The sequence below is a fragment of the Cariama cristata genome, unplaced genomic scaffold, assembly GCF_000690535.1.
Source record: "Cariama cristata isolate BGI_N322 unplaced genomic scaffold, ASM69053v1 scaffold4090, whole genome shotgun sequence".
NCBI lineage: Eukaryota > Metazoa > Chordata > Aves > Cariamiformes > Cariamidae > Cariama > Cariama cristata.
The window spans coordinates 87863-108835 of record NW_009595193.1 but is presented as its reverse complement, the minus strand read 5'-3'; the positions used below and the strand labels follow the sequence as shown (position 1 = coordinate 108835).

Here is a 20973-nt window from a genome sequence, read left to right as displayed (position 1 = left end):
ATCATACCACTTGAATTTCTCAAGGGTGCAGGTTTGGAGTTGTTTTTTTTCAAGTCTCTAATCCAAAGTGATCTGAAGAAGGGCAGTACTTCAGTTTTGCTCCGAGTATAATTTTCCCACTTTTTGGAAAGGTGTGATGATAGTTCTTAACCATACATTTATGACCTGAAGCATTTCCTCTCACTCTTAGAGAGATTTGTTCTCAATTTTACCTAAAATTACTTAGTATTATGAAAAAGTAACCTACTGGAACCTCTGAAATGGTTGATTTCAAATTTGTCAGCCTCATTTGGTGATCTGGCTTGATTTTGTTGGAGAACATATTGGTCTTTGATGTTTCTATTCAAGAGAAGTGAGAAGAAATTACCATGTGCGTTACCATTTTGCTTTGGATCTTCCAGCATCCTTCTCTGGACAATTTACTGTGCCATCTTCAAACTGGGAAGGATAATACAGCAGTGGTAAGCACGAGGATTTTCTGGGATGGAAGGATTTTGAACCTGTCCTCAGGACAAGCAGGCTTTTTCTCCCTCTACTCCAAACTTGAAGGATGTGGGAGTGGCAGAAGCAGTCTGACCTCTGGTAAAAGAGTTGAAAGTGGTGTAAAGCAAGAACATTTACCTTGCAATTCCCTTTTAATTTTACAGAAATTTCCAATTCCAGTTAACAAACACAATCAAAACACTGAAGTGAGCTCCCTAGATAATGCAAGACAGCATCACGAAGAAGGAAGAAGGGTCAAAAACTCAGGACAAGCAGGCTTTTTCTCCCTCTACTCCAAACTTGAAGGATGTGGGGGTGGCAGAAGCAGTCTGACCTCTGGTAAAAGAGTTGAAAGTGGTGTAAAGCAAGAACATTTACCTTGCAATTCCCTTTTAATTTTACAGAAATTTCCAATTCCAGTTAACAAACACGATCAAAACACTGAAGTGAGCTCCCTAGATAATAGAATCATAGAATCATAGAATCATTATGGTTGGAAGAGACCTCAAAGATCATCAAGTCCAACATCATCACGAAGAAGGAAGAAGGGTCAAAAAAGTTAAGCTCTGCTAGAGAAGTATCAAACATCTCAAAAATATTGAAAAGCAACCTGTAATCCTTGTGATTTTTAAAGCACATCCTTACCCGTCAAGATTTTGCAAACTCCAGTTTTCGGACTAACAGATGAAAACATGGAATTCTCCACAGCACCACCAGGGAAAGCTGAGTGATAGGAGTTTCCCTTTTGTTTCAGAGCAAAGAAAAACATTGCATTGGCACAGATTTCTGTGAGTCTACTCAATTTTAGGGACTCCAGTTCTAGCACAGTTACACTTTTTACAGACTACAGCTAGATGTCTAATTGTAATCCGTTGAGATAAAACTAACAGATTGATGAACTATAATTTGGGCTTTCTGTAAAACAGAAGCATTCCTAGATCATTGGCAGTAAATGCAAAGGAGACTGAGTGATATGGGTATGTTACTTGTAACTCAGTCAAGAAATATTTCACAATAATCTAAAATACAGCCCTTTCCCAATCTTAGGCATTTTTTACTTGCTCAAAAAAGATTAGCAGAACAGTTTTATCACTTTGCTGCAAGGTATGCCCTCACTTAAAGTGCAGTTAAGGGTGACTTTTTCTACCTGTTCAGGATCTACCTTCCTCTCTGCAGCCTACAGCACAGTGAAGTAGACGGGCAAGTCTAGACGGGGAAAGGACGATGACTGCTGCCTGGCTTCTTGCTCCCACCTGTCTCCAAAGCTTCTGGGAGCACCTCAGCACAGCCATCAGTGTTTATGGAGTCCACAGGGACTTGGGTTTTTGTAGCTGCTGGCAGAAAGCAGAAGTGCTGTGCATGTCCAGCAGCCACGCTGTCCTTTCCAGGGAAGTGATGGAGTCACCGACCCTGGAGGTATTTAAAGGTGTGCAGATGTGGTGCTTAGGGACATGGCTTAGTTGTGGACTTGGCAGTGTTAGGTTAATGGTTGGGCTCAATGATCTTAAGGGTCTTTTCCAACCGAAATGAATCTATCATTCTATGGTGCTCCTTGGTATCCCATTAACTTAGACTCCCCAGTTTCTGATTTTTACAGAGAGGGTGAGCAATGGAGAGACTTGCAAAGGGGCAAAAAAATAACAGACCACAGACATAGCTGTTGTATAGGTGCTAGAAGTGATGTGAAAGGCATATAGAAACTGTTGGAGTGAATGATTTGAGATTCCCATTACATAGTTCAGAAGGACTTATAAGGAAAAATAGCAATTAACAATAAGAAAGACAACAAAATTGGAAAAGTCTGCGCTGAACATATGAGTTTAAAAATACCTGTTCACAGACAGAAAAATGCTGCTATTTGGGACATTCCCATTTTTTACTGCTGACAGTAGGAACAGGAACAGAGAAATTAGTAACTGCTGTGGTTTCCTTGTTCCCTCTCCCAGTCCAAAAGCTTTAGAAGCTCTTCATTTAAGCATAGGGAGGTACCCTCTTAAAGCCACTAGTTATATCCATCATTGTGCAAATACACCCACTCTGAAAACTGAAGGACAGACCTGAATTTTGAATATATCACCTCTGTTCCAATCTCTCCTTTATGATTGAATGTGTGCTGGAAAAAAACAAAACAAAACAAAAAAAAAAAAAAAAAACACAAACTTAATTACACCACAAAGCATATACATCAGTATTTAAGCAGTAAATTTAAAGTAGAAATTTGAGATTGCTGGTAGGAGTTCAGAATTTTGAGATAAGTGTCCACAATGAAAATTTTAAGGAATTTTTATTTTTATGACAAATTACCCAAGTAATGATTTCCAAGGGCAGTAAGGGAACAGAAAACCACTGTGATTAAACCTTAGTACATCCAAATCCATAAATTAAAGAAGATAAATAAGGTAGCCTCCATTAGTCCAGACCTTAAATAATTTATAACAACTGAGTGCCCACTTATAACAGGTTGGGATTTTTTTTTGCTTAAAGAAGCAATTCTGAACAACCAAGAAACAAGAGAAAGAAAGATAGCACATATAACTAAAAGAAAATGCAGTTGTTGAGGTTACTTGGCTTTTACTCTGTATTTGTATTGTGCCAAAGAAGAGGAGACTTCAATCTTTTTTTGGCACAGCCTAAACATTACCTGAGAGGAATTGTAAATACCCGTCTCTGTGTTTTACTGTTAGTGACATGCAGCACAAAATGACTGACACCAATACAGTTTGCTGCAACAGGATCACAATCACTGATTTTTTTTTATTAACATATTATTTTAAATCTTGACATCGTCCCTTTAAAGCTTTGAGATGGTTTTCCTGTTCAATACTTATTTTAGTTTTTTTTTTGTGATTGATCAGATCTAGATGATGGTTCTGCCTCTGCCTTTCTGGCCTCTCTCATGCAAGCTCTCAGACAAAGCCCACCTACCTCATGCAGATGTGGATACGGGGCAAGATGCAAGAAGCATCTCTGCTTTCCTCTGCATGGCTGTTGTACTGACCGAGTAGAACTGCAGCCGTAGGGAGCATGGGAGCTGGGGCTTTTTGCTCTTTAGAGACCACACAGCCTCTGAAAGGAGTAGAAAACAGCAGAAGACAGCATAAGGCTGTACTTGGTGCTCCCCAGGCAACAACCAGCAAAATTACCAGACTGCAAAGAGAAACAGCCTTCATCTCCGTGAAGGGTTGGGACATTCATCTCGGCAGGGGAAAGGCTCTCACAGCACACCACGCAGCAGGGCCGGCTGCCTCCATGCTGGGGGAAGCACGGACCAGCTCCTTCTCCAAACTGTTATTCCAAACCTGTCTTGGGTGTAGGCTACAGGCAGGAGAACCCATCTTAGCAATGGGGCAGCATCCTGCTGCTGAGATCTGTCAAGAACTCAAAGTCTGATGTGGGAAAATATGGGACCCCAGTCCAGAGGTAGATTCAGGCACAAGACAAATAGACCCTTATGTCCAAGGGGAGAAGGAACCAGCAAAGAAAGATGCAGACTCGACCTGTTTTTCAGATGAGCATCTCTTGATGGAGGGCTGCCTTCATTGACTCTGCTTGGAGGCAACCAAACCATTGCAGCTGAACAGATTAAAAGAGAATGTGGAAATACCACATTTCAGCATATTTTCCAGCATGGTCTGCAGCAACAGGAAGAGGAAAGGTTGATGGACATCATGTAGATTCTTCAGTTCCTTCCCAGAAAGCTGAACTATTACTACAGCCGTTAAATTCTGGCTTAAAGGATAAACAGTTAGTTGCAACGTTGCTAATGTAGATATTGCGGTCACATTACAAACAAGGAAGAAGGGGCCATGCCCTTGCAAGGACACCGTACTTGGCTTGTAATCTCATTCAGAGAGCAAAATACTTACCGCAGGTTTCCATTAAGTGGGCAGGTGATCTGGGAGAAGATGGGAGAGTTATTTAAATTAGACTAAGCATTCCTGATCATGTTGTTTGTTTTTAAAACTGGACCAAAAATCCTCCATCTACAGCTGACAGGTCACCTTCTCCTGATCCTCAAGCCTGAATAGCCTTTCTCTGAGAGATTTCTTTTGCTGAAAATGCTTAAACTTTTGAAAAATCAGAATTCATAAGAAATAAGCTCTAAGCCCCTTCACTGCCCTGCTGAAAGTGCCACCGGGTCCTGTCCCTGCTGCATGCAGCCTGCAGGGAGGGACCTGCGTCAGGAGCGGGGCTGGTGCCAGCAGCCCAGGGGATCACCACCCATTCTCAGCTTGGGCACAGGCTTGGGTTTGCCCCTTCCAGGAGCTGTCAGCAGGTATGCCTAGTATTTCTAAACAAATCCTTCAGAATCAGTAGCGATGTATATTAAAGACTCTCACTGATTTCCCAAATAAGCTCTAAATCTTTCCAGCAGGTAACGCTGACACAGAAGAGCAATCAGCGCTAGCAGTTAACCACTGCAGCCATGCCCCGCTCCTACGGCACCAGCAGCAGGTCCCAGGGCTGCTCGCTGCTGTGCCTAGTGCCTTTGATCGTCCTCTGCCCGATACTGCTGGAGAACTGGAAGCAACTGCATTGACTCATCTTTGTGGTCCTGGTTAAAATAAACCCTGCTTTTTATTAATGCTCTTTATTTTTAATTTATACCTTTTGGCCTGTTAGACTGTCCTCTTGCTCTTCGTTTGAGCTTTTTGTTGCTAGAACTTCTAACAAGTACAAGATGGTTAGTTATGAATTCCTTTTACCAAGAAGAGAGACTGAAGAATTGCCATGGCTTTTTATTTGCCTGCACCCACGTGGGTGCAATTTGCCAAGGTGCTCTCTTGCTGCTGGGGTATCTGTGTCACTGTCATAGCAGCTTATCTCTTATAATACTTAACCAGAAGGCACCTTCTGAGTTCTCAAGTGATGTTACTAGCCAGTTAGCAGTAAGTAGCTAGTAAATTTGGTGCAATATTACCCCATTCATCTCATTCAGCTGAAACTAGCTGAACTTTTACTAGAAGAGATGCATTCCTCTATGCTGAATTAAATGCAGTTGGACTCCTGACAGTTTTCTGACTTTAGGATGGAGTTACGAAATAGCAGAAGTAGATCTGACAAATTGAGTATTCCACTCATAAAGGAAAAATAAATTCTTCTGTTTGCAATAAACATATTACATATGAGTGCAAAACATGACTTTTTTCTTGCGTCAAAGAAACCCACATATCCTCTCAGACCTCACGCTAAGACAGCTGCTCAAGGGAGACGCTGAACAGACTCAAATAATAGCTCTATAATCAAAAATAGATTTGCAGACAGAGCTGGCTGTGTTCAGCACCAGAGACCTTCCTATTAATTATTAATTTGCACTACAGATTAGCATAGCACTTCACGGAAATAAATACAAAACGAAGGGAAGTCCCACATCTCAGGAAGGCAGGGCAAATTCGAGGGGTCTGCAGCCAGCACTGGGAATTACACCAGTGGGTGAAAAGTGTCTTAAGAGGGAATGTAAATCTGGGGGGGCTGACAGTTCCCCGTTGATCCAGGGCCTGGTTAACGGCTATTCAAATCAGTTTGGGCGTAGGGTAAACACTACGAGTGATTTTGAAATCCCATTAAGGATTTGACTAACTTTAACTCCTAAATTCCTTTCAAAATCTAGCCAGTCAGTCAGTAATGTTAATCCTTTATAATTCCTACACTATAGTATTAAAGATCTTCTATTAAATTCCGTTACAAGCATGTGAAGCGGGCTGAAATCCTCACCACAGAAATCAATGACTCAGCTTCACTGGGTTTATAAATTGCTCACCGAGCTGTGTTTTAAGAAGTGCAGATACAGCTGGTTTGTTTGTCCCCTTATGGCAGAAATTTGTGCTCCAAACCAAAAGCTGAAGCTAAGGAACCTGGAGTCCTGGTCTTGCAGTGACCTTGCCAGTGATGTCAGGCTAGACTATTATTTTTTTTTTTTTAAATTTAGTTTTCCTATCAGAAAAACAGTGACTAGCTATTTCACAGCATCTTTACGATGCTTACTGTGATTATTACCGTTTCATGGTAGTCCTATAAAGATTGCATTGGCTTTGAAGATTGCCAAGACCACAACAGGCACTGTCAGATATTTTTCCTAGCACAGATTTCAGGGAGGGAGCAAGAGCAGGAAGAGGCAATCAAAAATCACATCCTGACAGCAGCTGCTTGCAGTGGAAAGAAACATTGCTGAAAGTATTCTTTGCTTTTTTTTTTTCCCCCCTCTGCAAATTTTCAGCTGGAAATCAAGAGCAAAACTACTACTTTGTAGTCGTCCAACCTTCCACAGACCACCAGCAAATTGCTGCACAGCACAGCTTGAGAATGAACCTCAGGGCTGTATGATTCCAAAAAGCATTAAGGACAGATGTTAGCAACAAAAATGAATAAATGCATTAAAAGCTTCTTGGTAACAATAGCAAGTACGTACCATAGAAGCCTGAGAAAACTGTCTTGAACTGAAAAACACAGGGAAAATTTTAATCAAATTTTAAAATTATTTTGGTTGGAAGGGATTTCTGGAGGTGATCTAGTTTAAGGCCCTGCTCAAAGCAGAGGTAATTTCTATTTAGATCAGATCATACCTGAAAGGACAGAGATTCCCCAGCCTCTCTTTGGGCAATGTGTCCCAGGCAAAAATCCTGTTTACTAAGCAGTGAATATAAACATCATGTATAGAAAGATTTACTGTAAAGAATATGCACATTTATATATTTGCACATATATCTACAGTACATATAAATAAATAGTAATCTTTATATAGTGAGCATATATGTATTTTATGCACACACACGTGAAAGAAAAAAAAACTGCCGCGGTAGAATCATTACCCAGCACTAGGATCCATTCCCAAAGGAATGATGACTTTGAGCAATGGCAAGTTAGCCCATTTTTGACAAGATTCTCAGTCATATCCCTCAGATGGTGATGGGGCAACGTAACCTTGGCCGTGTAGCCCTGGGATGCCAGACACTGGTACATCCTCCCACGTCAGAAGCCCATCCTAGAATGAGTGTGGAAATAAAATAATTCATGATGACAGCAAATTATAGATAAACTGAAAAGCAGAAATATCTGACTTCCCCTCCTTCCCTTGATCTCCTTCCAAACTGCGTGAAGAGCTATATCCTTTCTCATCTGCCCTCCACATTGTGCAGTCCTCATGGACAGGCTATGTCGTAACTTGGGACCAGGTTTCCTTGGGCAGCTCTACCTAGTGGAGTACCCCATAGGCTGGGACCCTGGGCACCATGACCACATAGATCCCTGCCACAGAGACAGGAACCTCCAAGATCTTGAGTTTTTGCTGGTTCCCAAAAATTCACATTCGGAATATTGCCTCTGAAAGGCCACATGTATGACCAGGAGCGCAAATGAAACATGGGGCTTCCTGCTCCACGTTGGGGTGACGTTGAATCCTGCAAACCTTGGGTCCCTCCCTGGACTTCTCATGATGCTCTTGGACATGTTCAAAAACTTCTGGGAAGGTCCCTGAAACACCTGCAAGAGTCAGGAATTTGATTCAGTTTTGCAGAAATAATGTTTAGAGCTGTTATAAGGACATTTTGACAATTTCAGTTTGCATGCTAAACAATGTCTATGCTTCACAATCTGTTAGGATTTTCCTCCAAAACCAGATTTTAAGTTTCCACCAGCTGCTCTCACAGACACTGGGCCCTTCTTTCCCAAATACCCTTCCTGTCTCTAACACTATGAACTGCGATGTGAGCAGCTTCTCGAATGAAAGGCACATGAACCAATGTTTCTTAGCCTGCCTTTGAGATGGTGACCAGGTATAAAATGCTGGGAAAAGGACAAGGGCCTGTGCATTAATTCCTGTAATTAATCCTTTTTTGGTTTTACTAAACTTCCCACTCTGTATTTTCAAAGCAAGGGATCACCAGTCCCCTTTACATGCATTTGCACACACACAAACACACGGTTGCATATACATCTGTCTCACTACAAACAATCCCCAATATTGATCATATTTGCCTCACTTTCCCCCGATAAGAAAGATGAGATTAGTTTCTGTTGGCTCAATTAATCTGGCATCTGTCCTCTGCACCCTATAAATCATTGCACATGCAAAGAAGGGCTCATGCTTTAGCAGTAGTATTGATCCACACAGACCTTTGGGTTAGGAGTAAAGCCTCTTTAATTACTTTGGCTGACTTTCAGGTTGGTTTGGGTTTTTTTTACAATGTCTTGGGAAGACTAGCACCACGTTTTAGTGTTGTTATCACTTAGCTTAGATTTGGAGTTTTGATCCCCAGAGAAACACCTTCTACCTCACCCTGGCCTGCCCATGCTCGGCATCAAAATCAGAGAAAGTCATTCTTTTACCTTCTCTAAGGATTTGATAACCTCTACACTTTCCTTAGCCAGAGGTGTTTTGACCTTTAATTAAAAGGAAAATTTGTTGTCTTCCATTCAGAAGGCAGCAAATAATGAACTCATTAAAATGAGGTTAGTGTTCAGGCCTTAGAGCAATAAGAGCTGAAGTCTCATTAGCAGCTAACAACCCAGAACATAGCCCATAAATAAACCTAATATGGCAGAGCCAAATGCCTTGGTGCATTAAATTTGAGCAGAATCAAATGTTTACAGTCAATGATGTCTGGGGCATGAAGTTTTAATGTACTTAATAAAGGAAAGCAAATTGCTTCCTATTAGGCATGAAATGTTACTGAAGAAATAGCCCCAAAAAGTTTATTATGTAAATGAAGGATAGAGTTATAATTAACAAGGACATAGCAGGAAAATATCACTTCTTCTTAATAGATGCACCAATTATGAAGAATAAAGACACAGCAACTTCAAATCTGTGAAAGGTAATTATATGGATTAATGTAAAAGACTGCTGAATGTAAACACAATATAAAGAAGAAACCGTATCTTGTGGATGTCAGAAAGAATCCTCACTGACAAAGCAAGCAATCAATTAATAAAAGTAAACCCATGAGTTTTGAGAGATTCCAGGCAATTAAGGTTTTGCATTTGGAAAAAAAGCTTAGATTACCTTAAAAAAAATTAAAAAAAAAAAATAAAAAAAATCACAGTTTGCTTAGCCTGGCACTGACATGCCTGTTTGTCCGTGTGCAGCTGTGCTCCATGGTTCTTTCCCTGGAAAACGATAATTATTTAGCATGATCTATTTAACTATCCAAAAGTAAAAGAACAGTGAGTTCCAGCTCTTGCTTTAACACAGCCGTACGAGTTCAATGGGGAATGCTAATTGTATTTTCACATGCAAGTAGCTTGCCTCCACTTACAGCTCTTTTAAGCCCCAGTACTCTGAGAAAAAAAAAGTAATCCCACTGACTCTGAGGAAAAGACACACACTGGCACATAGAACTTAAATACTGTGGTCAGATGAAATACCCAGGAGAAAAATCTCCTCTACAAAATAAGATTTGTGCCCTTTTCTTTTTTTTTTCCTTCCAAATCCACATTCCTCTATATGAATTTCCCCTCTGCTGAAGCTGTGGCCAGCACCTACCATTTGTCCCTCAGTGAAGGCAGCAAAGTCCCGAGGTCAGGAGGCAGCGGGGCCAGGTGAGAGCCCCCAGGGGAGCTGGGGACAGCACGGCGGGGCCAGGCAGACTGCGAATACCTCTGTTTGCACCTGGCCTTGGGTAGGATTCCCAGCTGTTAAAGTTCAATAGCCCTTCTCTATCCTACAAAACCTTTCAGAATAAGATAAATTCCTTCCACCTCGCGTGAAGGCTGCACAAATCCCAGAAAGGTTTCTGGCACTGGATGCTAGGGATGTGCAGCTCCTCCTCCCTGCACCATCCAGGAGCCAGAGGACTGCCCGAGCAGCGGTGTTTGCAGCTACCTTCACAAACAGGCGAAGAGGCAGGGGTTCACCCACCCGGGAGAGTGCGAGAAGGGCGATGGAAGAAAGTTGTCTGCTCTTCTCCTGCCGCGGCACTTTTCTACGCTGTGTGCTCTTAAGGTCTGTACCTACAGGAGACAAGAGTTCTCATTATTGACTGTGCAAATTTACCAGGGAAGGCAATATGAGTCATTAGCAATCTCATTCGAATGTATGTTTCTTAAAAAGAGGGAAGGCAGACCCTAACCACCTAAACAGAGACTGGGGTTTTTATATTAAGAATGTGGAAGATGTTAACCCCCCTCTACAAACAGGCAAGTTGTGACAAAATAAGTTTGGAATGACTTAGCTGACAATATTGTTGTAGTATTAAAATCAGGTGAGGTCACGAAAATGAAGTTTAGCTGCATATTATATAAATTAATATGCATATATATGGAAATTGCAATTAAAAAGTCTTTAGGACCAAGCCAAATCCAGTTTGAGTGACAGATTTGCCCTTTAGACAGAGAAAAATGCTTGACACACTGCAGGTTACAGGATTTACATCTTAATCCTCACTCTGTGTTTTTAATGAGACCTCACTGGGCTGGGAGGCTTCTGCCTATCCCACAGTTTTGTCATCTTATTGAGGCATGAGCGTGAGGGAAATCAGAGAGAAAAACCAAAGTGATATAATGATGTTTGTTTCATGTACCTTCTTGTACTATATGTTAAGTGATCATAATTTCTCAAGATGTTCTTTCCTCAAAAGAAAATTGCATTGATTTTGCTCAGACCATCACTCTTTCCCAACATATACAAAGTGCTCTAGATAGTTTGGAAAAGTATGTTCTAAAATATAATGACTCCGATTCTATGCTTGTGACTTTAATGGTTTCAATTTAGTGCCAGTTTTTACCAACTGAGGATTTTCCTCAATGTCTTAGCTAACAGCGGTGTTGATCTCTAAGGTTTTACATTTTAGTGATTATTTAGTTGTTATATATTATGTAACTATATAGTCCCACATGTGAAATTGTCACAGGATTGAAATAATCAACATATTAAATGTCTGGCAAGGTAGGTTGGAAACCATACTTCTATCTTAATATTTAATGCTAAAGCACAAGATTTACTGTCATTAGATTACTTTATTTCCTTTAGCAAGGAAAGGAATTTGCTTGGGGACTGTTGTAGCTGATAACCACTATCTTTGTTTTACATCTTCCTTAACACCCAATAAATGTTTCTATTTAAAAAAATCAAGGCATATGCACACTGTCTGACAGTCTTTTGTATTACACTCGTGAGCTGCCTGGCAAAACGATGCCTCTTTAGAAGGCAGCTGTTAGCAAATGATGCTCCAGAAGAGACTTGTGCTCCCACATGCACGGTGCCCAAATATCTGCATAATTAGGAGGGAGTCAGTAACTTTAAGAAGTTAATGTCCTACAGCAAATGCCAGTGGTAGCTGACAGCACCTCCCAACCTATTGCAGCGCAAAGGAAATACGATAAATCATGAGACCACAAAAACTGACCTGCTTAGCTTGCCTCCGCTCTGGACTAGGATTGCCCAGGCCATCAGTCTGCATCTCAGCTGCGTAAACCCTGCTTTCATCATTTATGCTGGACTGGCAATGCTTTGGGTTTATGGTCACAAGTAGAGTTTGTTGTTGTTTTTAAATTGGACTAGTGGGTTGAGCAAAAAAGTAAAACTTTTCATGTAATGTTAAGTGAAATAACTAACAACCATACAAAATGTCAATTTTTCAAATGAAAGGAAACATTAGCTGGACTCGGACTGTGTGTAAACCACTGCGTTCATTTTGTCTTTGACCTGTGCAGGAGCATGAACATTTGATCAATAGAAATGTTATTAATAGGTATGGGGAAAAGTTCTCAAGAGCCACATAATGGCGACATGGAAAACTGATGAAAATAGAGATAACCCATTCAACATTGGCAAGACCAATAGGGAGATAAATGCATTATCCATCTCACATATGTAGCACGTCCAAATTACGTGGGCTATGTGATTGAAAGCGGACAGATATCTGTGCAGCATGGACTATCTTTAGTAGTGCAGAGCTGACAACTAACAGTAAATGTAGATAGCGCACGCAGGCTGAACCATCTTTTCTCTTTCTCTAGTGGTTGGAAATACCAAGAAAAAACAATAGGTGATCAAGACTACACCTGTTTCTCCTACAAGCAATTCCCTTTTCCTCCATTTCGTTTAGATTGGTCTTATCTTTCTCTTGGAGGAGAGAATAAGAATAAACAGTGGTTTGATTTCTGACATGGTCACTACTTCTACCACAGGTCAAAATTGGAGTTTTGCTCTTTCACACTTAAGCCTGAATTTGGTATTCAGACACAATCAAAAATGTTTCCGCAGGTAAGTAAATCCCAACGCCTCCACATTTGGATGGCAAGTAGTATTCCTAATTTTACTTTGGTTTTTAAGCATATTTTATCAAGATTCATTAATAACCCGAAGCATGGGTGACTTAGTGATTTAGTGTATTGCTGCCTCTGAACGGCTGGATTCAAGTCCTGCCATAGATCACTGCAAACAATGTATAGTATCTTGGTCCAAGTTACAGAACCATCACCTACTTTGGTCCTTAGGTACTATTACTAGCATTGCTAGACCATCAAACTCTGACGGAACAAATTAAACTCACTGTAATAGTCTTATAAAAAAAAGAATGAGCCCGAAATAGTGTGAAGCACTTAACAGCATGTCCTTTTTTGTATCTCCTCAGTTGGACACAACTTTAAAAATGAGGCATTCCAAAAATTAATATTCATTTTTCTAAATGCATGTTAATTTCTTATTTATTTCAGGCTTTACTAGAGACTCAAAATTTACTGCGCACTCAGGTTGCAAATTTTACCTTCAACCTTGGATTTTCAGGAAAATTTTACCACACAGGTAAGAAGGAACTTCATGCTCTCAGGTAGCTGCAGTTAAATAGGTGACAGGATTTAAAACCCAGCTTTAAACATGCCCTTTTTAAATAACACGTTGACTCAGTGGAGCAGTGGGAAATACATGCTCCACCATTTTAGTATCCAGTGTCTAATTCAGTGTCCAAAGGGGTGAAGGTACGCTATGGATGAGCTTCTCAGGAACATGTAAGATGCCCTTGGTGCTCTTCTGAAAGATGTGTGGTAGTAAATCTTAGGGTTGTAAATGAGGCAAAGTAGCTGCTAAGCTACCTATAATTCCGTAAAAGTCAGGACAGCACAGAAGACATACAAAGGCTTTTCCAGCATGATAGGTATGATGAAATATAAAAGATAGGAAAAATCATGTCTCAACCTCTGTAGAGGCAGAAGTGTTTGAACAGGATGCACAAGATTTTGTTCTCACTGTAGAGGTAATTTCTCTCGGTGGTCTGCAAATCAGGAGGGATGATAAAAGGAAAACAAGATGAAAATAAATTTGTATTGAAATGCTGCTCCTTTTACGCTCTAAGCAGTAACGAGTTGCACACTTGCACTGTGTTTCTGTGGAAGATTAGGTGATTTTACATCTCCTCCTCCTCTTCACAACTCCTTTCTCTCTTTTGCTCCATTTCTCCACAGCACAATGTTGTGTGTGTGAGTGTCCCTTTTTTTTTTAATTTTATTTTTCTTCCTCCTCTTTTGCCTTCTCCTTAACACTTTGCTGTACCTCCACTCAGGCTTCCCTCTGTTGCCACCGAGCCATGCTGCTCCCTAGTACTGCTAGGGCAAAAAAAGGACATATTCAGCGACTCACTTCAAAGGAGACAACCTCCTGTCCTTCTCCTTTCCAAAACCCATGCCCTTTGAAGACCAGCCCCAAAATCCTCAGCTGTCAACCCATCCAGCCGCATTTAGTGACACTCACTGAGTGATGCTAGGGAAGCCAAGAAGCTTGTCTGGAGCAGAGAAGGAGGCATTACAGAAGCAAGAGGATGGAAGAATGAGTTTAGAAGGAACGATGCAGTCCCAGCTGTCACGGGCCATCAGGTAGCTGTGGAGTAAAGCAAGTCAACCCTGTCAGCATAGGCATAGCAGTATTGCCCTTTTCATTGCTGATATTTGAACACCAAACAGATGAGCTTACATCTCTGTTTCACCCCCCGTTAGGAGAGTACAGAGGTCCCTGGGAGAAGGGGAGGTGAGGAAGCATTTGAGGGATGAGTAGAGAGAAGGAAACTAAAATTATGTATTTGTATCACTGTCACTTTCAAAGTCCAGGCTGTTTTCCCCTTGTGCAAGCACATAATGCTAAGCAACTGCTACCCAGGAAACCTTACAGACTAAATATATAGGCTGGAGAGCCTGAGAAAAATGAGAGGTAGAGAGAGATGGAATTACTTGCCTGGAGTCATATAACAAGCCAGTGGCAGACCTCTGATTAGAGAGCAACTTTGGAGACAGAACTTCAGTATTCTCCTCACTTCATCTTGACCTGCCTGTGTAGTTATTCCTTCTGGAGATTAATTGGACACACGCGTAATACAGCAAAATAAACGAAAATCGCCCAAGGCTCTGAGCCGCTCTAAAGTAGGATGCTGCTCAGTTGTGGCCATCTACAGAGTAAAGCTGGTATCAGTCATTGCAGTGTCCACTGCAGAGAAAGGTAATTCAAGGCAGGGAGAAGGTGGAGAAAGAGATAATTTATTACAAATACTATGATGTACTGAACAGTGGCTGGCACAAAACACGCAACCTTTCTACAAAATCAACCCCCTGACCTGCCAATACATTTTTGCTTCATTCATCCCAACGGCCTCCAGGTTGTTGTCACAGGTTTTGTTGCACAGCTGATATAGTGCTGACCAACTTCAGATTTGCTGCTACCGTACAGAGAGAAAATAGGAGAATGTGGTTGTGCGTCTGTCCTCCTAAGGCTCTCATGGCTTACAAAAATAGTACAGAACTACTTAGTGAGTTGAAGAATGTCATTGCCTTCATTAAGGGACCTGCTGCGGCCTATACTTAGCGGTGCATCCAAGTTCTTAAGTGAACACTTCATTTACAGGTTGGTGGTGACGTTTTGTCATAGCTTAGTGGAAAGGTTTTCAAAGTATTCTCCGTGCAATATACACTTTATTGACTCATTCTAAATAAAACATGGAAAGGTATTCTTTAATTACTGTAAATGTAGCTTGTTTACACAGAGAGGCTTTTAGTATCAGATATTCAACATGTTTTATTAGCGCACTGCAACTGCTGTACCTTATTGACTTCCTTAATGTGTGATTTTGCTCTCCTTTCCAAAACTTGGATCATTTTAACACTACAGGAGGGAGATGAGCGTGGGAATGTGTTGGCAGATTAAACAGTTATACATTTTCATCAAAAGATGTTGCTGACATCTGTACTACAAATACCAGTTCTAGTTGGTATGCCTGCACACAAGTACAATAGCTGACACATCAGCCGCACTGCTTATCATCCCACCGCCACCACCAGCATTCCCTTCTGTGGCACTGCTAAACTATGCACTGTAGACATAACGCTGTTAGCAAAAAAATAAGTACACCCTAATAGTTATGCAGTTTTAGCAAACACTTTCTACTTGTTCATGCTGTGGCAATAGAAATTAAGATGTTGTCGGGATTTGCATTTAAGATTTATAAGATTATTGATAGTAACTTCAAACTTAGTTTCAGTTTTGAGCTCAAAAGAGACCTCTTTATGGCTGTAGTTTTAAAATGTGGGACTATTTGTTATGCGCAACCCAACTTTGAATTATTACCTACCTGTGTAAAGTGCATACTGCATCTCAAAGCAGATATATGTTCACCTCCTTGATTGTAGGTCTACTGCATTTTTCAGATTTCACATTAAAATGAAGATAGAAACTTATATAAAGAATTTTGATTGTACAAGAAATTAAAACCTCAAAATCCCTTGTTTTGCCTCCAATACTCTAAATAAGTGTAATATACCAAATAAGGCAATAATAATTGGCAAATAATAAGGCAAAAAATTTAAAACAATATAAGCACTCACCAAATGCTCCATTAAAGTTTTGCATGAAATTTTTTTTTTAAATAATGCTACTGAAGCATTTATAAAAATCAAACAATACTCTTTTTAAAGGCTTGTAAAGAAAATTATCCCCAAAAGCAACACCACCACCAAATGTTAAACTTCCAACCTTTCTGTTTCAGCTCTGCCATTCCAGGGTGGGGTTATTTTTGTTTAAACTGGGAAGTGTTATTCTTTATCTTGCTTGGGTTTTGTTATGGTAAAAAAAAGTGCAAAGTTTGATTAGTTGTATCTAAATTTACTAAGAAATTAGTAGGAAAAATAGGATTTTAAAATATAGTTTTTAATAATGAAATTATTTCAAGACCCATACTCAACTTCAGATGGTAATAAGGCACTAAATTACATTTTGACCTAAATCTTATGTCAAATGATTTCAGTCCTTTATATATTTCAAATATCCACTTTTTTCCTCTTCATCCCTGCCTCCAGTTTTCTACCTTTGGGTTACAAAACAGTTCTTCAATGGCTTCACAAACTCCTATCCCTTTCTCTTCTGTCCTATTTTGAAATCCTACATTAAGTTTCTTCCCCAATCACATTTCCCTTGCACGTGCCTGGGTGACTGCAAGTGAACCACAGGCCCCAGAAAACAAGAGAGTGGTCATGCAACAGATGCAGTACACGGAAGTTTTGCATAAAGGAGCAGCCATCGGTCCTTTCTTTTCCATACGAAATTACCTAGAAAACAGGGTTGTTTTCTTTTTCCAACAGCACTCCTATCAGTGGGAGCAACTTTCTTAGACCTTGCAGAGTGCTGCAAAGAGGGGAGTAAAGTGATTCAGGGACACTAGGAGAAAGTTTCAAAGTGATGCTCTCCTTGTGTAGTAGCATTCTTCAAAAAACACTGCAGAAGAGAAAAATAAAAATAAAGAGCTGAAGTGCATGCACTGAACCGCCACCTCTGTACGTTCCTGCCTCGTGCCACAAAAGTAAACAGTGGCACCCGTGGAGCATCTTCTTCCAAACATTGAAAAGCTCATGAGAAGACAAGATATCTATGTCAAAATCAGTCTACTGATGCAAACAATTATTTCTTTGACTGAAGCTAAATAAAAGCATTTAAATGGTAAAGGAAAAAGAAGGAAGGTTGCTAATAAACTGAATTTCATTGAGTAATTTGAGGGTGAAGTTTCGCCTTTCCAAATTGAAAAAGCACTGCAGGCATATGTCTGCAGAAGTTGGAAGCAGCATTTTATCATTTCTCAAACGGAAGGTTTTCTTTGTTATAACCACACGTGCTTGCTTCTGCCTAAAGTAGATACTCTTCACTAATGCAGAAGTTTTTATTGTTTTTATTTCAAGATTACACCTGGCAAAAATTGAATACTGAACCATAGGAAACAACGTTTGGAACCCCTTTGCCATTGCAGCTTCATGTTTTCCGCTTAATTATATTTTGAAACTACTGCAAACTTGTTTCACACTTTACCAGAAATTATCAGATTTCAATTTACTGAGGCTAATAATGAGGTAGCTAAGAGTGGAGGGGGGGTTGGCAAGACCCTGGCACACAGCTCTCTGTGATGTCACCTTGGCCAGCTGCAACTGTGCAGCGTCTGGCAGGACCAAAGCAGGTGGGTACAAGTCCATCCCATCTCCACCTTCATGGAAGGCTTAGCTCCTGAGTGCTCCTAGTGCATTACATAGCACAACAGTCAGCCCTTGAAAACTAATTCTTGTTAGAATTACTGTCAGTTAACACCATGCCAGGAATAGAAAGGGATAGCTACCATCCATAGTAATTCAGCTCACTCCTTGTGTGATATGGTAGACCCTGTCTGCAGCACAGTGAGACATCCAGGCCAAGGACATTAGGTTTTACGGCAACCTCTTCTGCATTTAAAAACCAATTATGGGCATTTTCTACTGTTGCTTTTCTATTACCTTTTTTTTTTTCCTTTCTTTCTTTCTTTTGCAGGGACTGAAGAGGAAGATGAAGGCGATGACCTGCTGTTGAGATCTGTGGATGAGTTTTGGTGGTTTCCCCATATGTGGAGTCACATGCAGCCTCACCTCTTCCACAATGAGTCGTCACTGGTGGAGCAGATGATCCTCAACAAAGAGTTTGCAATAGTGAGTACAAGTTACCAAAGGGTTCACTAGGATACCTTTGCACGTTACAGCTATGCTTTCCAAGCTGTTTTTATGTTTGTCTATATTATACATATATATATATATTTTTACATAGATATGCAAATAAGGCAGCAAGATTGGAAACTCAGCCCACAAAAAAGCCTTTCTGACACTCAAACTTGGGCTGACTTTTGGTTTAGTCTTTCACTCACATGGGCTTTCTGGAGAGGTAGCAGCCCTTCACTCAAGCAACCTTGCAAGACCACAGGGATCAGAGGCAGTGAAATCTCAGCAGATATCAGCTGGCCTTTTGAACTCTAGGAAGGGCTTTATACACAGATTACCAGCTTCCTGAGGTCTGGTGCAAATATCCTCAATAGGGAACGGAAGAAGTTGCAGTGAACCCTAAATGTTGTGTATGGTTTGTAAGAAATCTTGAAGCTAATGAAGCAAGTGAGTGAAGCTGCTGGATTTCACTGTGCTTTTTTTAGATGACCTGCTTGCAAAATATGCTTTTTACATAGCTAACCTGTTGCTAGTATTTATAGATAATGATGTTTCTTTTTTGCTCATTCGTGTTGTTAACTTACAAGAGCTATCCTCCTTGCATTGCCCAGAGTACTTGTACTCTGAGGTCAGGTAGAAACCATTTAGAGTCCTTTCAAGGTAATTCTACTAGCTTATTGAGCATGACAAAGAAAACCTGAAATCTATAAATGCTCGCTTTGGAAAAGACACTGTGTGGTCTTTGACAAGGCATAGAAATGCCAAGCAACCAGAGCCACTCAAAAGAGCAGAGTGACACGGCGGGGCTTTCTCGGCTGCTCAGGGAACACAGATCTCAGCCCTTCGCAGCTCAGAAAGGCCAACCACCAGCTGCCCCTTCCTCTCGTCCCTCACGTCGGCCAAGGCGCATCAGGAAACCGGCAGAGGCAAATGCCTGAACAAGCAGTTGGAAGCAATTTATTCCCTTGTTTACAAAAATATTTCCCTAACAACCTTTAAAGAAAATTCATTAAAAATGGCTTAACTGTTTACTCTTCTTGCCAGACTTCCCCCCTTCCCATCTCCCGCTTGGCAGGGTGTTAGTGCAGAGGCATTTCGGATGACTTCTTTTCCTTTCTACAGTTCTGTTTTACTGTCAGTCTTCATTCCTGGGGTGGCCTCTTCGTGCCTTTTGTGTAGCCTGACCCAGAGACCCAAATATAGTTGAGATTTTAAATGCAAAGGTAATTTTTTAAAATAATCTGTATCTCAAAAATACATGGTCCATTCGTCTTTAGACCTATGGGGAAATTCTCCTAGTATTTTAAAGCAGCATGAAGTCCTCTAGGTCAAACCACCTTTAGGAGTAAAATCCATAGCACGGCCTGAAAACAGGGCTTGTAATAGTATCTGTTTGCAACTTCAACTACAGAAATATAAAGCCCATGTCCCTACCATCACTGAAGGGTAGAGACGCCTTAGGGTGCCTATAAATAAGGAGCTGATGTCAGTGAGAGGCTATGGTTATTACAGTTTTATTTCCTGCTAACATTTGGACAGTGGTTGTACCAACCTCTTAACCTTGAATCTATATGAGCTGTACAATTTACTTAGGAGAACATTTCTTATCAAAAGGCTTCCTGTGAAATCCTCTCTGTGGGAGAAATTTATCTTCCTGGTATGACAACCTTCCTGATAGCTATCAGAGAGGTCCCAGCCGTGACTTCAGAGCAGCTTTGTATCCTCCCCTGTTTTCTCATCCTCAGCATCATCTCTGATTTCAGAAAGGAGCTCCCTGTTCTACAGCTGCACTTCTGCAAGCCCTCCAAAGTTAAAGCAAACCCCTTTTCATTATTCTTTGATTTCACAGTGTGGATCCAAATTTAAATTAGAGATCTAGAGCAGTACATAAAAATGTCTGCTTGATGTTATACATGTTTTATTTGTGCTCTAATATCTTTATTTAGTACTATACTCAGGGGAGCACAGCTTGATGCTGATACCATTTTCTCTTGCATTTCCCATTTATTGACCATATCTCCCCACCTCCTGTTTCAGCTGCAGGTAGAGACGACACTTTGTGTCAGTTTGAGCAAGGAAAGTCGCAGTAATTATTTGGAAGTATGATCACATTCATTCTTCACCTAATGGTATTTCTTCATTCATTTTTTTAAAACATGGGTAAGAAGGAAACAGGGTCTTCAGGACAGGAGAGCTCATCATTATACCTGAGAACAGTCAAGGTTACCTTAAGATCCAAAATACCACAACAAAAGTTCTGTTCATTAGGACCTGTTGACTCCTCCTGGCTTTATCATTTTAGAAGAAAGCTAAACCAGACCACACTGCCAGGAAACCTGCACCCAAATCCTGTCACAGTCAGCACTTTCTCCGTGCAAGATTGTGTCAGGCTTGGGGTTGACTTTCACTGCGGGAAAAGGTTTCATGAAAGGAATATCCTTCTCTTGAGTATTATGGATTAAAGTCAAGCTTAAACAGAAGCCAGAGCACCTGAAACAGTATTTCATGGATATTATCACATGGAGCTATAAACATACCTATGCATAATTTTTATTGGCTCTTATGTTT

General features: G+C 40.6%; 1 protein-coding gene across 1 annotated transcript in view; it reads left to right on the top strand.

Annotated features, from left to right (window-relative positions):
- The window catches only part of NDST4 (N-deacetylase/N-sulfotransferase (heparan glucosaminyl) 4), an 84791-nt gene that overhangs the window by 18440 nt on the left and 45378 nt on the right, over positions 1-20973 (top strand). The window contains exons 2-3 of the mRNA XM_009701072.1: positions 13138-13225; positions 18245-18399. Coding sequence (XP_009699374.1) covers positions 13138-13225; positions 18245-18399 — 243 coding nt within the window. The remainder of the gene's footprint in view (positions 1-13137; positions 13226-18244; positions 18400-20973) is intronic.